Source organism: Amblyomma maculatum, chromosome 9 (assembly GCF_055883805.1).
Source record: "Amblyomma maculatum isolate TAMU_Amacu chromosome 9, ASM5588380v1, whole genome shotgun sequence".
In the NCBI taxonomy this organism is placed as follows: Eukaryota; Metazoa; Arthropoda; class Arachnida; order Ixodida; family Ixodidae; genus Amblyomma; species Amblyomma maculatum.
In genome coordinates this window covers 11,345,547-11,360,830 of record NC_139352.1, presented here as the reverse complement: position 1 = coordinate 11,360,830, position 15,284 = coordinate 11,345,547, and the positions used below count along the sequence as shown (strand labels likewise).

The following is a 15,284-nucleotide window of genomic DNA, read 5'->3' as shown; positions in this document are numbered from 1 at the left end:
TCAGTTTCATGCAATCTGCCTAGGCAGCATCTGCAGTGGAGTCCTTGGGCTGTGAGGCTGTGGTCTTGTGACTGCAGTTTTCTGCATTGTTTTCTTAAAGGTCTAAACATGAGTTGGAGATGTGCATTTAATAACAAGCCAACTGGTCAAAAGCGAGAAGGCAAACAAATGTTTACACAAAGTGAGCTAATCTGCAGAAAAAACCAGAACCAGTCCATTCACAAGCAACATCACCCGATTACGATAGCAAAGAGGGGTGGCGTGTTCTCTGACTCATACTGGTGTCTATTGGGATTTCTCGAGGCAAAGAAAGTAAGTTTGAAAACCCCTGCCCTGCTCTAATCCATGATACTCTCTTTTTCTTTGTCATCAAAGCTGTCATGAGCTTTCCAGTTACTTCCTAGACTGCTCCCACTCTTTTAAGCCTGCACTACCTCTCGACCTCGCAGGGATATCCTTCCGAGTGCTTCTATTGTCATTCACCACCTTGGTATTGATGGGCAGGGACAATACTTGACCTGTGTAGTTGCAATACCAACAAGAATGCTTTGCATGTGCATGCTTCAGGATGGACCGGATGCGGGGAGGTCCATACACCACATTCACGTCCACGTGCTTCCACGGAAACCGGGTGACTTCAGTCATAATGACAACATCTATGTCAAGGTGAGCTCTGCTCTCGAACTTCACTTATGTACAGCAGCTGGTTCCAACCACGAAGAAGTACTCTTTAACCTCTCCAACTTCCATCTTTGAGAGGCGTCTCTCATAGCCTGAGTCGCTTTGGGATGTTAAACCCCACAAACCAACCAACTAACCAACTAACCATCTTTGAGTAAGGGTGGTAAGTGAGTAAACTAGGGATTAGTGACATCACACCTGTTTTGAATAGCCATGGTTATTGAGTCTTTGTATTTCACTTCTCCAGTCATCATTTTCATGACACAATGTTTTGCATTGTGTGTATGTAGATGGAATAAATAGTTACCATGTATGTAGAACAATGTTTTTGACATTAGATTAAAGTGGTTCTTCTGAGATAGGAAGAAGAAATGGGCAGGTACAAGTCATGAATCCGAAGGCAAGGAATCTAAGGGAAAACAAGTAGAGCAGGTGGCGGCAGAAAGTGACGTAGTTGGATGAAATTTGAATGTTTGCAGGGGTCAAATGGATGCAGCTGGCACACGACTGGGTTAATTGGAGCGATATGAGAGAGGCCTTTGCACTGCAGTGGGTATACAGTCAGGCTGAGAATGATAAGTGGTTGGGGTTAGCCTCATGCTGTAACTAGTTATCTTTAATTAGGAATGCTCAGGTTTTTTTATCAGCTGGTGGTTATGTTTATGTTGTAGGTGTGAGTCAGAGTTAAGGAAAAAAAAATAGCTAGGAGTTGATCATGAGACGGGATGACTGATATGCTTAAAGAATGCATTAAAAGCTTGGTAATTCAAAGTCATTGGGCCCGATAAAAATTGAACATGCTGGGTGTACCCACCTCCACCCTCATCCCTCCATCCATCAATTATCAATGAAAGTATGCGGTCAGCATTGATCATGATGCTGGCTTTTAGCATCATTGGCTTCAAAGGGCTCTTGCTGCTATCATGCGTTCCAATGATTTTGTGGCAGCGGACAGCGCACGCCCCAATTGCAGCGTGATAAAGCAAACATACTGAAAACCAACAGGCTTGGCACAACTGGACGAGCTGAGCAAGGTGCTGCTGGCACCTCTGTCAAGGGCACTTGCACTCTGCCAAGTTAGCTCCCCACCCCCCCACACACAAGCACCTAGCGCAGGAGCTAACAGGTTACATGAAAAAAAGAAAAATTTGTGGGGGTTTAAGCATTTTTTAAATTTAATTTTATGAGGAAAAGCTATAAGGTAGCCGTGATAATCCCTGTAACACCACCTTTTCAATCTGCAATTTTTTTCATATCTTTTTCTTTAAGTTAGGTTTTAGGAGAAGGAAGGTACAATATATACTTTTTGGTGGATACCATGAAATGGTAGACACCTACACCTAATCAAATCAAAATCAGGTTCTGATAGTTTTTCTTTTATGTCGGGTTTAGAAAAAGGAAGGTGCAGTATACTTCTGGGTGGACACCGCAGAATGATGAACACCTATCAAGGCAGAGAACTGAGCAAGTTGGTGTATATTCTTCTCGAAATAACAAAAGTGCTACACACAAGATTACAAGGAGGGGACACAGTTCTTACTCACAACTGAAAGGTTTTATTTACACAAACATCGATGCCGACTAGTCATGTGTCATCCCATGCGCTGGAAAAAGTTACCATGCATTCTTCATTCGTGTATCTGAAAAAAAAAAAAAAAAAAAAAAAAAAAAAAAAAAAAAAAAAAAAAAACTATTTTTTTTCCAGAAAGGCTAACTAAAGGATCACTAACACATGCATTCCCTTATTTAGATATAAAAAAACTTTCCACTACTATCCCCCTTTTTAACCAATCTTGGTGAATGAACAGAACACTCATTCTCGAGAGTAACAGATAGCATATCTTCTTGTTCTCGTGTTTGCTGCAGTTTGCTGTTACAATTTGCTGCAATTGCTGTGGACACCTTAACCGAGCTGTAAGGAAAAACAGTAAGGTGTAAGTGAAGAGGGAAAGAGATGCCGTAGTGGAGGGCTTCGAACCATCACGCAATAGTGGCTTTTGCCTCATTGCAGTTACAGTGTTCCAAAGTTCCCCTACAATTCTTTTCTGTGCTAGGAGTTCTAGGGTTGGAACGCTACGGCATATCAAGCATTATCATCGCTTTGTGGTGCCACTTCGGGGCTCCGAGGTGCTGTCGCTTCATTGGTTTGCGGCGAAATTGGGATCAAGCATTCCATCAAAGCACCTTCGAATGAACAGAGTTGGTGCAGGTGGCTGCTTCGGATTGTACGGTTAAATGAACAGGGTTGGTGCAGGTGGCTGCTTCGGATTGTACGGTTAAATTCACATTAGAAATTATGGGATCGCAGAAATTTTCCAATTATCCGGGATTTCGAATTATGCAAGTTCAAATTATTGGAGTTTTACCGTATTTAAATTGTAAATTCTTTTTATTGAGAGAAATAAATAAAATTATAAATGGTACCAATATGTCTAAAAAATGTTAGTATATGGTATACATTTAGACACCACACCTTTAGCGCACAAAATGCTGTCAAAATTGAACCCGTGGTCTTTCTCCAGCTTGTCAGTTTTGTAATGAGTGTCTCAAAAGTGGATCTTGTGAAAATCTTGCCTTGCACATTTTTGCAGCTTCAAGAACATGACAAAGATGAAAGCAAACCAAAAAGGACCAACGAGGAGATGGCTGAAGAAGCACGCCAACTTAGGGCATTATTTCGCTGATGTTTGTTTATGGAAGCAGGGAATGTACATTGAAAGTTATGTACACACATTTCACATGTTATGGGTGCATTAGCACTCAGTCAAGTGTAGTCTGTAAATTACATCAATAGACATGATTTTGCAAATACTTTCTGACGAGCATTTTTTTGTTGATGGAAAATGGTATCAGTAGAAAAACAGCTACATGCGACTTTAAAAGTCACAGCCATTGAATATTTTTTGTTTGTACATTTTGCCCACTCTTGCACATTTTTTTACATAGCCCAGTGAACAGCATAATAGTGACATCTTCTGGTAGTACGCTTCCGCATGCTTGGCTGTGTAAAAACCACAGCACTCTGTGGTCAGGGTATCAGCTGTGCAGTCCGTGTGAATGAAGGCATTGATTTTCAGAAATGGCAGTAGAGCTGAAGGGAATAAGATTGGAAGGTGTTCAGCAAGATTAAGTCTGTTAAACCTGCCTTCACTGGCTACATTCTATATGTGCATGCCACTAACAAATTCACTCACTGGTACAGGTACTAGTGATGGAAAAAAAAAATACATAACTGCCTTTGTAAAGGTGCTCCATCGGAAGCTCTATGGCACTTGCCAAAGGTGTGTAAGATTGTGATGAATGGTCTGTGATGCCTTGCAAATAGCTTGTGCCTTGGCTGCTGCTGTAATGGCCTAAAACTATGTTGTTTTAAGGGGAAACATGTTAGTTGAGGAACTTGATTCGTTGCCTCTGAAATATGCTTGGATTGTACATTTTTCCTCTTTAACCTTTCCCTCAAGATCAAAGCACATCTCAGCTGATATGAACTCTGGTATGAAAGGGCAACTTCTTTTATTTTACTTCCAAGTATTTTACCGAAGGTTTCACAGTAGTCTCTTCAGTGAAATTCTGATCCTGTGTGCCGCATTTCACAGCCAAGAGGTATTTTGTTTTGGGGAAAATCTTAAATTTTTCCATTTAGTGGCCTCAGTTAGTGCGACCTCTACATGTGTGCCGTCATAAGTCGCACGCATACATTATTTGTTCTGCATTTGCTGAAAGAAAATTTTCGTTTTTTTTTTTCTTTTTTTTTGTTTCAGATAAATATAGTAGTACCTTAAGCTGTCACAGTGACTGGTTTAGTGAAATAGTGCTCACATGAGAGAGTACCGGTGACATGACATTTTTGTCTGTTGTAACGTCATGATATGGGTCAAGCTTTTTTTATTTATTTATTTATTACAGGTTCCTGCAACGCCCGAAGGCATTATTGCAGGGGGGGAGATGACAAATAATCTTGCTGGGAACGCCAGTGGTGCAATAAAATACATAAGAATGAAGAAAATAACACGACACAAGTGATAATGCAGAATGAGAAACATGCATCTAAAGGGGACAACTGCGCGACATACAAAGTGATGAAAACACTCAAAAACAAAGTAATGAAGGAAACACACGCTAGAGAACTGGGCGCCACGTCACACATCCGATAAAAAAGCCCGAAATAAATTTTCAGTGCAACACTCAGTGATGCCAGCTGGCAATCGGTTCCACTCATTGATCGTCAGTGGAAAGAACGAGGTTTTATACACATCTGTCTGGCATTTTATTTCTCGGATTTTCCACTGATGATCAAGTCGTCTAGATAAAAAGTGAGGTTGAAGTAGGTACCGATCTTTATCAATGCTGAGCTTTTCAAAATAAATGCGATACATGATCTGCAGTCTGAAATGTTTTCTGCGGTGAGCTAATGATTCCCAACCAAGATGATGTTTAATAGACATGACATTAGATGAAAAGTTGTAATTGTTAGACACAAATCTGGCAGCATTATTTTGGACGCATTCGAGCATGTCAGATAAGTAAATAAACTGGGGATCCCATACAGGGCATGCATATTCAAGAATTGGCCTTATGTAAGTGAAATACAGGAGACGCTTGACATTTGACTGCGCTTTGTTGAAATTACCCTTTAAAAAATTAAACATTCTGCAGGCTTTCGATGTAATATGCTCAACTTGTCTCGTCCACGTAAGGTTAGATGTGAAATATATGCCGAGATACTTATATTCAGAAACTTTTTGCAGGGGAACATTATTTATTGATTAACAGGTCTGTAGAGGGGAACGCTTACGAGTGAACGAGACAAGTTTGCATTTTGAAATGTTTTCATTTTCCTGGCTTTGCTGCTTTATTGTTTTTCTTATTAGAAATTGTGAGACCTAATTATTGGGACTTTAACCATGGAAGTTCTATGAAATGGGATATTATCATGGGTTGGACTTCTCGGTTTTATTTCTTGAAAGTTCGACATATTCTTTTTTTTCAACATTTATTTCACAACACGTTATTTTTTTCTGTTGTTGTTTTCGATAAATAGCTGACTTCTGTATTTATTGGGACAACCCTGCATGATGAAAAATCGCCTGGAGTCTGTTTTGGCATTTTTGTCAGCATAAACAGTTTGTTTGCTATTAAAAGCATGAACGATCATATTTTGAGCTGTATTTGTATAAGAAATTTCTTACGTCATTAAAGCAACAATGCAAGTTATGTGAGATAGATGGCAGACAAAAGTGAAATGGATTATTTCTAAGAATGAGGTGGTGGTGTCCTAGTTGAGCTAGTGGGCGAAGCATAACGTGGTCTGCAGCAGTGGAACTGTTGCGATTAATTGTTGCTACTGACCAGAACATGACACTTTTCAAGACACTGATACAATTCATGTCACAGCGTCCTCTGTGGTGGTTGAAACCTACTTAAATGGCTACTGCTGTAAGCCAGCGTTGACAGTGAACAAACAATGTTTATCTAGGAGGTGGTTCACTGTCTGTAGAGGCTTGTGAGTTAGAGGAGGAATATCCTTAATCGCACAGCTCTGCTGCTTATCCAATAGCACTGCTGCCACCTTATGCCTCTTGTTTTCCTATGTACTATAGCAAATTTTCAGTGTTGTCTGCATGTAACTCGATAGCCAGCTACATGAGAAGAGTATTGAACTTTGTCCATTAAAACCAAACTTTGAAAGCTGAATTCGGCATGCTTTTATCAGTTGAAACAAAGAAGTCAAACTCCTATATATAATCAGATCAGAATTTTCGAATTTCAGCCGACAGTACTGTTTGTGAACTGTGGATGCGATAAACAGTCCTACTTTTCTGGGCCTTTCTTTTTTGACTGGAAGACATATGCTGCATTGTGCCCTGGTTGCCTTAATCCTTGCCTTCTGACAGAGGATAGTAAAATTTTCGGACTGCATTTGACGACAGCAGTTAACAGCCCTCAAGGGCTGCAAGACATTGTTGCACGACTGGCTTGAGGGATAAATTGTGACTGCGTTCCTTGCCCCAGAACTCTTCCCTTTCACGTCCCCTCATCCCTTTTTTATTTCCAGTGCTTTGCAGCCAGCCGAAACAAAATTCTGGTTAACACTCCTGCCTCCCTTAATTGTTCCTCTTTCTCTTGTGAACAAGTGCAATAAAGCAGCGATGTCGCTTCCAGGGATCTTGCATCAGGTGCACACGATAGCCATCTAGTGAGCAATATGGTGGGGCCCGGGACGATGGGCGCCGATTAGTAAGGCGAGGGCTCTGCATAAACAGAGACCTGCAAGGCCCTTCCGGCCCGTGGAAGACAGGCCTGTGTAATACTTAAATGGTGGCCGCTAATCTTGCTACAGTGCTTCACGACGTGGAGTAGCTGTAGGCTTTATTCATGTCAGGCGCTCAGCTTGAGCAGATACAGCACGTTTTGTAAAAGGTGCCATGATATACAGTGGGTCACTTGCCGTTGTTCATACGCTGGAGATCATGATGGCTGCAAGTGCAAATTCTTTCATAACTTTACAGTTTAGCTTCATGTGCACCAGAGGCTACCCGGCTACCAATGCGTTGTCATGACTGCGATGGCCATCATGGCGCTATGTGCACTCTAGGATAGCGACAGCGAACTTTCGTGGAGCTTATTTGTACGAACTCGAAATGCGACATTCCAGAGGCACACTTTGGCCTTGAGCGCGGAGGGCCGACCTTGGTGACGAGCGGCTCACTGCCGTCGCCGCGGCCAGCTCATCACTGACAGAATGTGACGGGCATTCCAAAAAAAAACCTACAGTGCACGATGCGCAGCTTCTCCAGTAGTGCGCCAGCAAGCAGACCTTCAAAGAGAGTGCGTTGCCTGGGGGAATCAATTCATGGGTATCACATACCGACATGTATGTGTCTGCTATCGCCTAGTTGCAAAAGATGGCACGCCCATATCAAGCACCGCCAAATGCCCGAGAAAGGAGTTGAAACTGCAGGAACCGCGGAACTTTACGTGTTTGTAATCATGCACTTAAATTGTGCAAGAAAAACATACATAATAGTGGGAGCAGCGTGCTTTACATCTGCTGGATTCCACGTTCTTCATTATACAACCCATATATATATCATTCGATCTTCTATTGGTTCAAGACAATGTGCGTGGATGACCTCCCACCGATCGGTACATTTGGATACCGAGTCAGACACGCTACTCCTAGGCCACGCAGTGTATATGTCAGGTTCTCTTGCACATAAAGTAGCTTACGAGTTCCTGCTATTGTAATGAGGATGCGTGCAGTATTAGAGGCACCGTTTGAGCGATTTTTGGTCGAGCAGGTAACACCTAGGCATGCGCGTGCACTGTTTAGCATCCGCAAGTGCGAACCGCACACGCTTTGTTACCCGCTTGACCGTGAATACTGTATACTGATTAGCATTAGCCGCTGATGGGAGCCAACGATGTTGTGTCATACTAATTAAGCCAAAGCTGAAGTGTCCCCCATATATATATTTTTTTGTGATCTCTGTACAACTCAGGACGATGGGTGGAACTTGAGCATTTTTTTTTATTAAAGGTAGGCATACGGCCAATAGTGGCAGCCGTGTAATTATGCTCTTCTTTCTATCATCCCCATTGTGAAGAAGATAAAATGGGCACAACTGAAATGTAAAATTTTGGGCATTTGAAAAATTCCCGAAAATGTAGCCGAGGACTCCCATTTTGCGTTATCTCTTGTGAGAAAGGCGAATAATTTTTGCTGCAGTTTATTTGCTGCCCTACTTTTCTAGACAAAAAAAAAAGAAAGGGTGTTGGTGGTGGCGTTTGACAATGAAGCTAGGATGTTAGCAGGTTCTGCAATTTGAGTGCTCTCTCCTTGGCTATAATTATACCTCTCATCACAATTCGAGGCACTCTTGAATAGAGAGGGAAATTCGGTCCATAAAGCTTGCTTCAAAGAGGAGCGATACATGCTGGGTAATCCGCCATGTTGTTGACAGCGGGCAGCGCAACCAGGCTAAACCGACTAAAACTGACCGAGTGCCTTGTCGTTTTCGACGGTCCACCAAACAAACACGCGGCTCCTCCTGCGCTGTCCTTACGTGCGTGCAAGATGTCGATAGATTCCTCAGCAACGTCCCATGTAGCACCAACATTAGAATAATGTTATAAAATTGCTGTTCCTGAAGGTTGCCCAAGTTTTGTCACATAAAGCCAACTTCAGTAGAACAATCAATTGAGACATTATAATAATATGGATTTTTGAATGTTATCACAATGTTATATAATGTTTTATATGTTGCATTATAAGCATTATTTTAATGTTACAAACAAAAGTTTCAATTTTGTGTTATGAACATTAAAGTAATATTTGAATCATAACTATAAAGCAACTTAGCATATATATTTCAAACACAGTCTCGGCGCAACATTTGCCCTTTTTCTTCCAGTAACCATGTTTCTTCAATAACACTTCTTTGCAACTAGAGCTATGAGCTATGAGAGTGCTAGCACAGCCCTAATATTTTGTTGGCAGTTTTTGCTCATTATCTATTCGCCACTATCACTCATATGGAATACTCGTCAGAGATAGATATAAAAGGTTTACTCTATGATAGTTATTCAGAGGTGAGTGTAGGAGTTGTGCTGTATTATGGAGTTGTTGTACTATGTTGTGGTCATTGCAAAGTGTGCAAGCTGTGTACCATCACGAGCGGTGGGCCTACATGCTCGTGCGTGTTTGCTCTACATTTACAAGAATGTTACATTTATGTTGCATAAGTGTTACATTCATATTGTTTAAATATTTATCAAAACATTATAACAACCTTTATATGTAACATTGCTAAAGCATTAGAAAAAAAAGGACTAACAACATCAAAATAATGTTCGACTGAAACAATGTGACACATTGCTCTTGTGGTATGCGTCGACGCTGCAGTATCGGGCTCGCTATGGCGAAATGCTGAGCAGAACGACGCAGACCTGTTCAAGCTACACGCGGACAACTACACTATGCATTTGGACTTTGGTCATCTGTCGACATCACTGGCATTCATGATTTCTAGTTATGGCCACTAGTTTGATCCTAATTTCTAGTTCTGGTGACTAGTTTGATACTTACTCGGGCTAGCGCGTCGATCTCGCGTCTGTTGACCCGTGCGAGCCATTTGCGTCGGCGTCGCTAGAGGGATCATTTGCCTTTTCGCACTCGTGCAGACGTATTTTGGAATCGTGAAAAACCCGCAGTCTGCCTGTCCGATTATGCCAGCATCGCCTGCGCACATTACATGGCCATTGGTAGCCATTTAGACGAGGCCAATGTTCTAGTAACAACGAGGCTAGTGCAGCAGTGCCATGCTGCATCGTCTGCTGCAAACGATAACATGGCGGATTACCCAGCATGCATTGCTTCATGCAAGAATGATGCAGATGATTTCGATCACTGTGGGGTTCCTTGATGTGCATTGACATTGCACAATACACTTGCGCGCCTTGCGTTTCACCTCCACTGAAATGAAGAAAAACATAGCTTGATCTGGGTTTCACAACTATATATGACTGTACAAACCTCTCCCAGCAGATTAGAGTGACATATTTATGCATCTCCAAGCATATGTATAGTATAATATTGTTGCAGGTAAAGTGTTTTTAATGAGAAAATGGATATGACGAAGCAATGAATATGCCTTTTGGAAGTTGGCACAGACTCTGCAGTCATGTTTTGTTGCCAAAAAATCCGAGGGCCATTTCACACTGACCATATCGATTTGTAATACCGGCTAACGCTGATTTCGTACTCTATGGAAGTGGAAAACTGCGATTGCCGTGCATAATTCATTATTTGCTGCACCGTTCAAAACTTATTCTTTAGTGGTTTGTTTGAAAACAGCAGGTCGGCAAAGTTTTTTCTAGCTGCAGCGCTTGCCGTCATGGCCTGAAGGATCTGAGGTGCAGCCGGAGGAAATAAGGCAGCGCTTGATCGAAACATGATGAAATCTGTTTTACTGCAAGATGTGTTTCTATGTCGATGTGTGGGCTTTGACGTGACAAGAACATCCGACTTCTTTTGATTGAATCAGGATAGCACCCCAAACAAACTTGGTATTAAAAAATACCATCGACAAAATGCCATTTCTGTGCGAAATTTGAACTTCAAGAATTCCGCGGTTTAGTTGGGAGAAGCATATTCTACAGCGCACCTCTAATTGTGCAACGCGCTATATATGTATAGCCTCACCATCTGTTACGAAATAGTGGATATAACGAAGAGATCGCAGGGACGCTTCGATTTTGTCATTTTCTTACCACCTAATTAACGGTGCTCGTTACATAACCTCGACGGCGCTTATAGTAGCCTTACCTGTTTTTCCGGCTGGCGTTACATAACCTCGACGGCGCTTATAGTAGCCTTACCTGTTTTCCGGCTGGCGTTACATAACCTCGACGGCGCTTATAGTAGCCTTACCTGTTTTCGGGCTGGCATTACATAACCTCGACGGCGCTTATAGTAGCCTTACCTGTTTTCCGGCTGGCGTTACATAACCTTGACGGCGCTTATAGTAGCCTTACCTGTTTTCCGGCTGGCGTTACATAACCTCGACGGTGCTTATAGTAGCCTTACCTGTTTTCCGGCTGGCTTTACATAACCTCGACGGCGCTTATAGTAGCCATACCTGTTTTCCGGCTGGGTGTTACATAACCTCGACGGCGCTTATAGTAGCCTTACCTGTTTTCCGGCTGGCGTTACATAACCTCGACGGCGCTTATAGTAGCCTCACCTGTTTTCCGGCAGGCATTACATAACCTCGACGGCGCTTATAGTAGCCTTACCTGTTTTCCGGCTGGCGTTACATAACCTTGACGGCGCTTATAGTAGCCTTACCTGTTTTCCGGCTGGCGTTACATAACCTCGACGGCGCTTATAGTAGCCTTACCTGTTTTCCGGCTGGCGTTACATAACCTCGACGGCGCTTATAGTAGCCTCACCTGTTTTTCCAGCGGGCGTTACATAACCTCGACGGCGCTTATAGTAGCCTTACCTGTTTTCCGGCTGGCATTACATAACCTCGACGGCGCTTATAGTAGCCTTACCTGTTTTCCGGCTGGCGTTACATAACCTTGACGGCGCTTATAGTAGCCTTACCTGTTTTCCGGCTGGCGTTACATAACCTCGACGGCGCTTATAGTAGCCTTACCTGTTTTCCGGCTGGCGTTACATAACCTCGACGGCGCTTAGTAGCCTCACCTGTTTTCCGGCTGGCGTTACATAACCTCGACGGCGCTTATAGTAGCCTTACCTGTTTTCCGGCTGGCGTTACATAACCTCGACGGCGCTTATAGTAGCCTCACCTGTTTTCCGGCAGGTGTTAGATAACCTCGACGGCGCTTATAGTAGCCTTACCTGTATTTCCGGCTGGCGTTACATAACCTCGACGGCGCTTATAGTAGCCTTACCTGTTTTCCGGCTGGCGTTACATAACCTCGACGGCGCTTATAGTAGCCTTACCTGTTTTCCGGCTGGCGTTACATAACCTCGACGGCGCTTACAGTAGTCATACCTGTTTTCCGGCTGGCGTTACATAACCTCGACGGCGCTTATAGTAGCCATACCTGTTTTCCGGCTGGCGTTACATAACCTCGACGGCGCTTATAGTAGCCTTACCTGTTTTCCGGCTGGCGTTACATAACCTCGACGGCGCTTATAGTAGCCTTACCTGTTTTCCGGCTGGCTTTACATAACCTCGACGGCGCTTACAGTAGTCATACCTGTTTTCCGGCTGGCGTTACATAACCTCAACGGCGCTTATAGTAGCCATACCTGTTTTCCGGCTGCCGTTACATAACCTCGACGGCGCTTATGGCAGCCTTAGCGGCTGCGACGCTTGTGGTAGCCTTGGCGGCGTGCTCTGATATATACTTCTGACCTTCGCAGCTGCGAATTTCGCGTGCTCTGATTTTACTTCCGATGTGTAGCAAGTCGTGTACAGTTAACTGAGGTTAGAAGATTAGACTGGAGACGTGGCACTGGTAAGAAACTACGAGTGACCAGAGAGAGGGTGGGGCCGGAGCGGACAGCGACGACTCTGCCTAGGCATCTCTTGGTGGCTCCGATAGGAACCGGTTAAAAAATTGTGACAGCAGGTGCTGTCGCTGATAGGCATCTCTTTCTTGGTGGCTCCGATAGGAACCGGTTAAAAAATTGTGACAGCAGGTGCTGTCGTTGATAGGCATCTCTTGGTGGCTCCGATAGGAACCGGTTAAAAAATTGTGACAGCAGGTGCTGTCGCTGAAGCCAGCGTTGTTTGCCCCCGACTTCGAAGCAAATAGATCAGCGGCGACTTCGACGGCGAAGCCAGGGTCCTTTACAGCGGATAGCATCTTGCGATGGCTTCCATTAGGCGCAGAAAAGGGTCTGAACACTTCGTGCGGCCGTTGATGGACTGCCACCAATGCCAGTAGAGGTGCGACTCCAGAAGAGCCGATGACGTCTTCTGGCCGTTGCGCACTAGCTTGCGCTTGATTTTTTGCCATGCGCTTTCAATGCGCTGAGTGTTTGCTCTGGTCGTGGGGTCGACAAAATGGATGGTGCGGTTCACCGTGTGCCAGTTGAGGTTCAGGGGAACTCCGGTTGGGTCCTGAAGGCTCGGAATACAGTTGTACGCGGCCCATTCATCACTGTAAACTGTAGTTCCTGGCTTGATGTTGGCCGCGATGATAGGGCCTAAAGTAGCTGCGTACCTCTTGTCAACTTTGAAGAGGCGAAGCTCTCCAGTCTGGGACCACACCATCCCGAACACCCACGGACCGTTATCGGCGACACCACCGTAGTTATTCCGGTGCCTTGGAGGAACATGGTCGCCGGATAGAAGCCTTCCTTTGTTGGCTTTCCGCTTTCCACGCAAGAGGCATTCATCGATTTGAACCTCTTCACCAACTCCTCCCATGGGAGGCCGCTGGAGAAGCTCCTGCTGCAGCACTTCCCGGGTATAGTTTCGCCAGTCAGTGCGGGCATCGTTGTGAAGCTCGAAATCTTTGAGCACGAGCTCCCGGGTCTGTCTGGATGTCAGTTCTTTCGCCATACAGTAGGTGATCCAAATTATGTCTCGCCTTGACAACTTTACGTTTGGACGTCCCAAGCGGTCTGTACAGGCAAAAAAAGAACCTTGGCCTTGCACCCCTTGAAGCACACCGGTGCCATGAAGCTGTGAAAGCTGCTTGCGGCACCTGTTACATCTAAAACTTGGCTGCATTCCATTTTTGGCTTTCCTGTTGAATGTCACCACTTCTCCTTCGCAGGAAGGCTTGTCGGGGTTAAAGGTAAGGTCTTTACAGACACCCCAGTACTCCGAAGTTGCAGGGTGGCCTCCCTGGCTACTGGCTCGGGATGGCCGGCTTACAGTTGATTCGGGGGTAAGCCTAATGGTGAATTCCAATCGCAGAGCAGGAGCACTTCCAGAGCAACGTTTTCTGCTCCTTTCGGAGCAATCTTCCAAACGCAGATCCGGAACACGGATCGCGTCTTCCAAACGCAGAACGGGAGCAAATGCCGAGCAAGGGTCGCTCCGCGGAGCAGTCAAAACTGCTCCGCCGAAATCGGGGGAACCGACCGGAAGTTTGCGTGACGTGACTTTCCGAGCGACGCTTGCGCATGCGCTAGCTAGCGCATCCATTTCCGGTGGCTCGCCGCGTTAGCTTCAGAGACAACGCGCCGCTCCGTAGCAGACGATCAGTATTTGCCGCCGCCATGGATGGTGATTCGCGTCGCGCTCTTGCGCTCGCTTTGCTTGAGGACAGCGAGTCGGAGAGCAGCAGTTCCCACTCATCTGTCGAAGAATCAAGAATCAACTATTTATATGTCCATCGTCCGTGTAAACTCAAAGCCGCGCACGCTACAGCTCGGCTCTGGAAGACTGCAAACATTCGGTACGTGAACCGAAGTTTTCTTCCATATTAAAGAAAGTGCTGAAGGAGTCTTACCGTCTGTATCCGCGCTCGGCTCTTCGAGCAAGAAGGATATAATTGCGTAAACGGCTGGTGTAACCTCCATATCAAAGGGAAGAAAGGCTGCAGGCTTGCAAGCAGACGACGCGAGCGCACGAAAAGCGCGGGCAAGTGCAAGGAATGATGGGTACTTTCTCCGTCTCCGTTTACTCGCGAGCGCCACCTACTTGCTCCGGCCAGAGCAAGAGTATTCGAAACGCAGAGTCTGGGAGCGTGCTCTCCGCCGGATTGAGGCGTTCTGTGATGGAGCGTGCGCGCTGCTCCAGTTCTGCGATTGGAATTCGCCACTCGCGGAGGAATGCTTGCTCAGTCTCAAATGTCTTGATGGGGGCACACACCTCGCCGACCGAAGGGTCAATTCTTGAGGTCGCCATATAACTGTGATATCCCGGTTATAGGGCTCTTTTCGGGGTAGAGAGCAGGAATCACACACGAAATACAGGGTGTTGCACAATTAGACCCGCGCTGTAGAATGCTTCTCCCAGCTAAACCGCGGAATCCTTGCAGTTCAGATTTCGCACAGAAATCACATTTTGTCGCTAGTATTTTTTAATACTAAATTTGTTTGTGGTACTTGCCTGATTCGATCAGAAGAAGTAAAATATTCCCATCGCCTGCGGCGGCGGCGACGCCAG

At 44.8% G+C, this 15,284-nt stretch overlaps 2 protein-coding genes across 4 annotated transcripts in view; one reads left to right on the top strand and one right to left on the bottom strand.

Moving 5' to 3' along the window:
* The window catches only part of NitFhit (ntrilase and fragile histidine triad fusion protein NitFhit), a 21,244-nt gene extending 15,407 nt beyond the window's left edge, over window positions 1–5,837 (top strand). For all 3 annotated transcript variants that reach the window (XM_084578103.1, XM_084578104.1, XM_084578102.1), the window contains exons 10-11: window positions 568–666; window positions 3,273–5,837. In XM_084578103.1, coding sequence (XP_084434229.1) covers window positions 568–666; window positions 3,273–3,365 — 192 coding nt within the window. In that variant the 3' untranslated portion in view covers window positions 3,366–5,837. The remainder of the gene's footprint in view (window positions 1–567; window positions 667–3,272) is intronic.
* LOC146178297 (uncharacterized) lies at window positions 2,227–15,284 on the bottom strand. The gene is made up of 2 exons (XM_084578105.1): window positions 9,770–15,284; window positions 2,227–2,321 (listed from the first exon to the last, which is right to left on the bottom strand). Exon 1 carries the CDS (start codon window positions 14,316–14,318, stop codon window positions 13,011–13,013), a length of 1,308 nt encoding a protein of 435 aa, XP_084434231.1. The 5' UTR covers window positions 14,319–15,284; the 3' UTR covers window positions 2,227–2,321; window positions 9,770–13,010.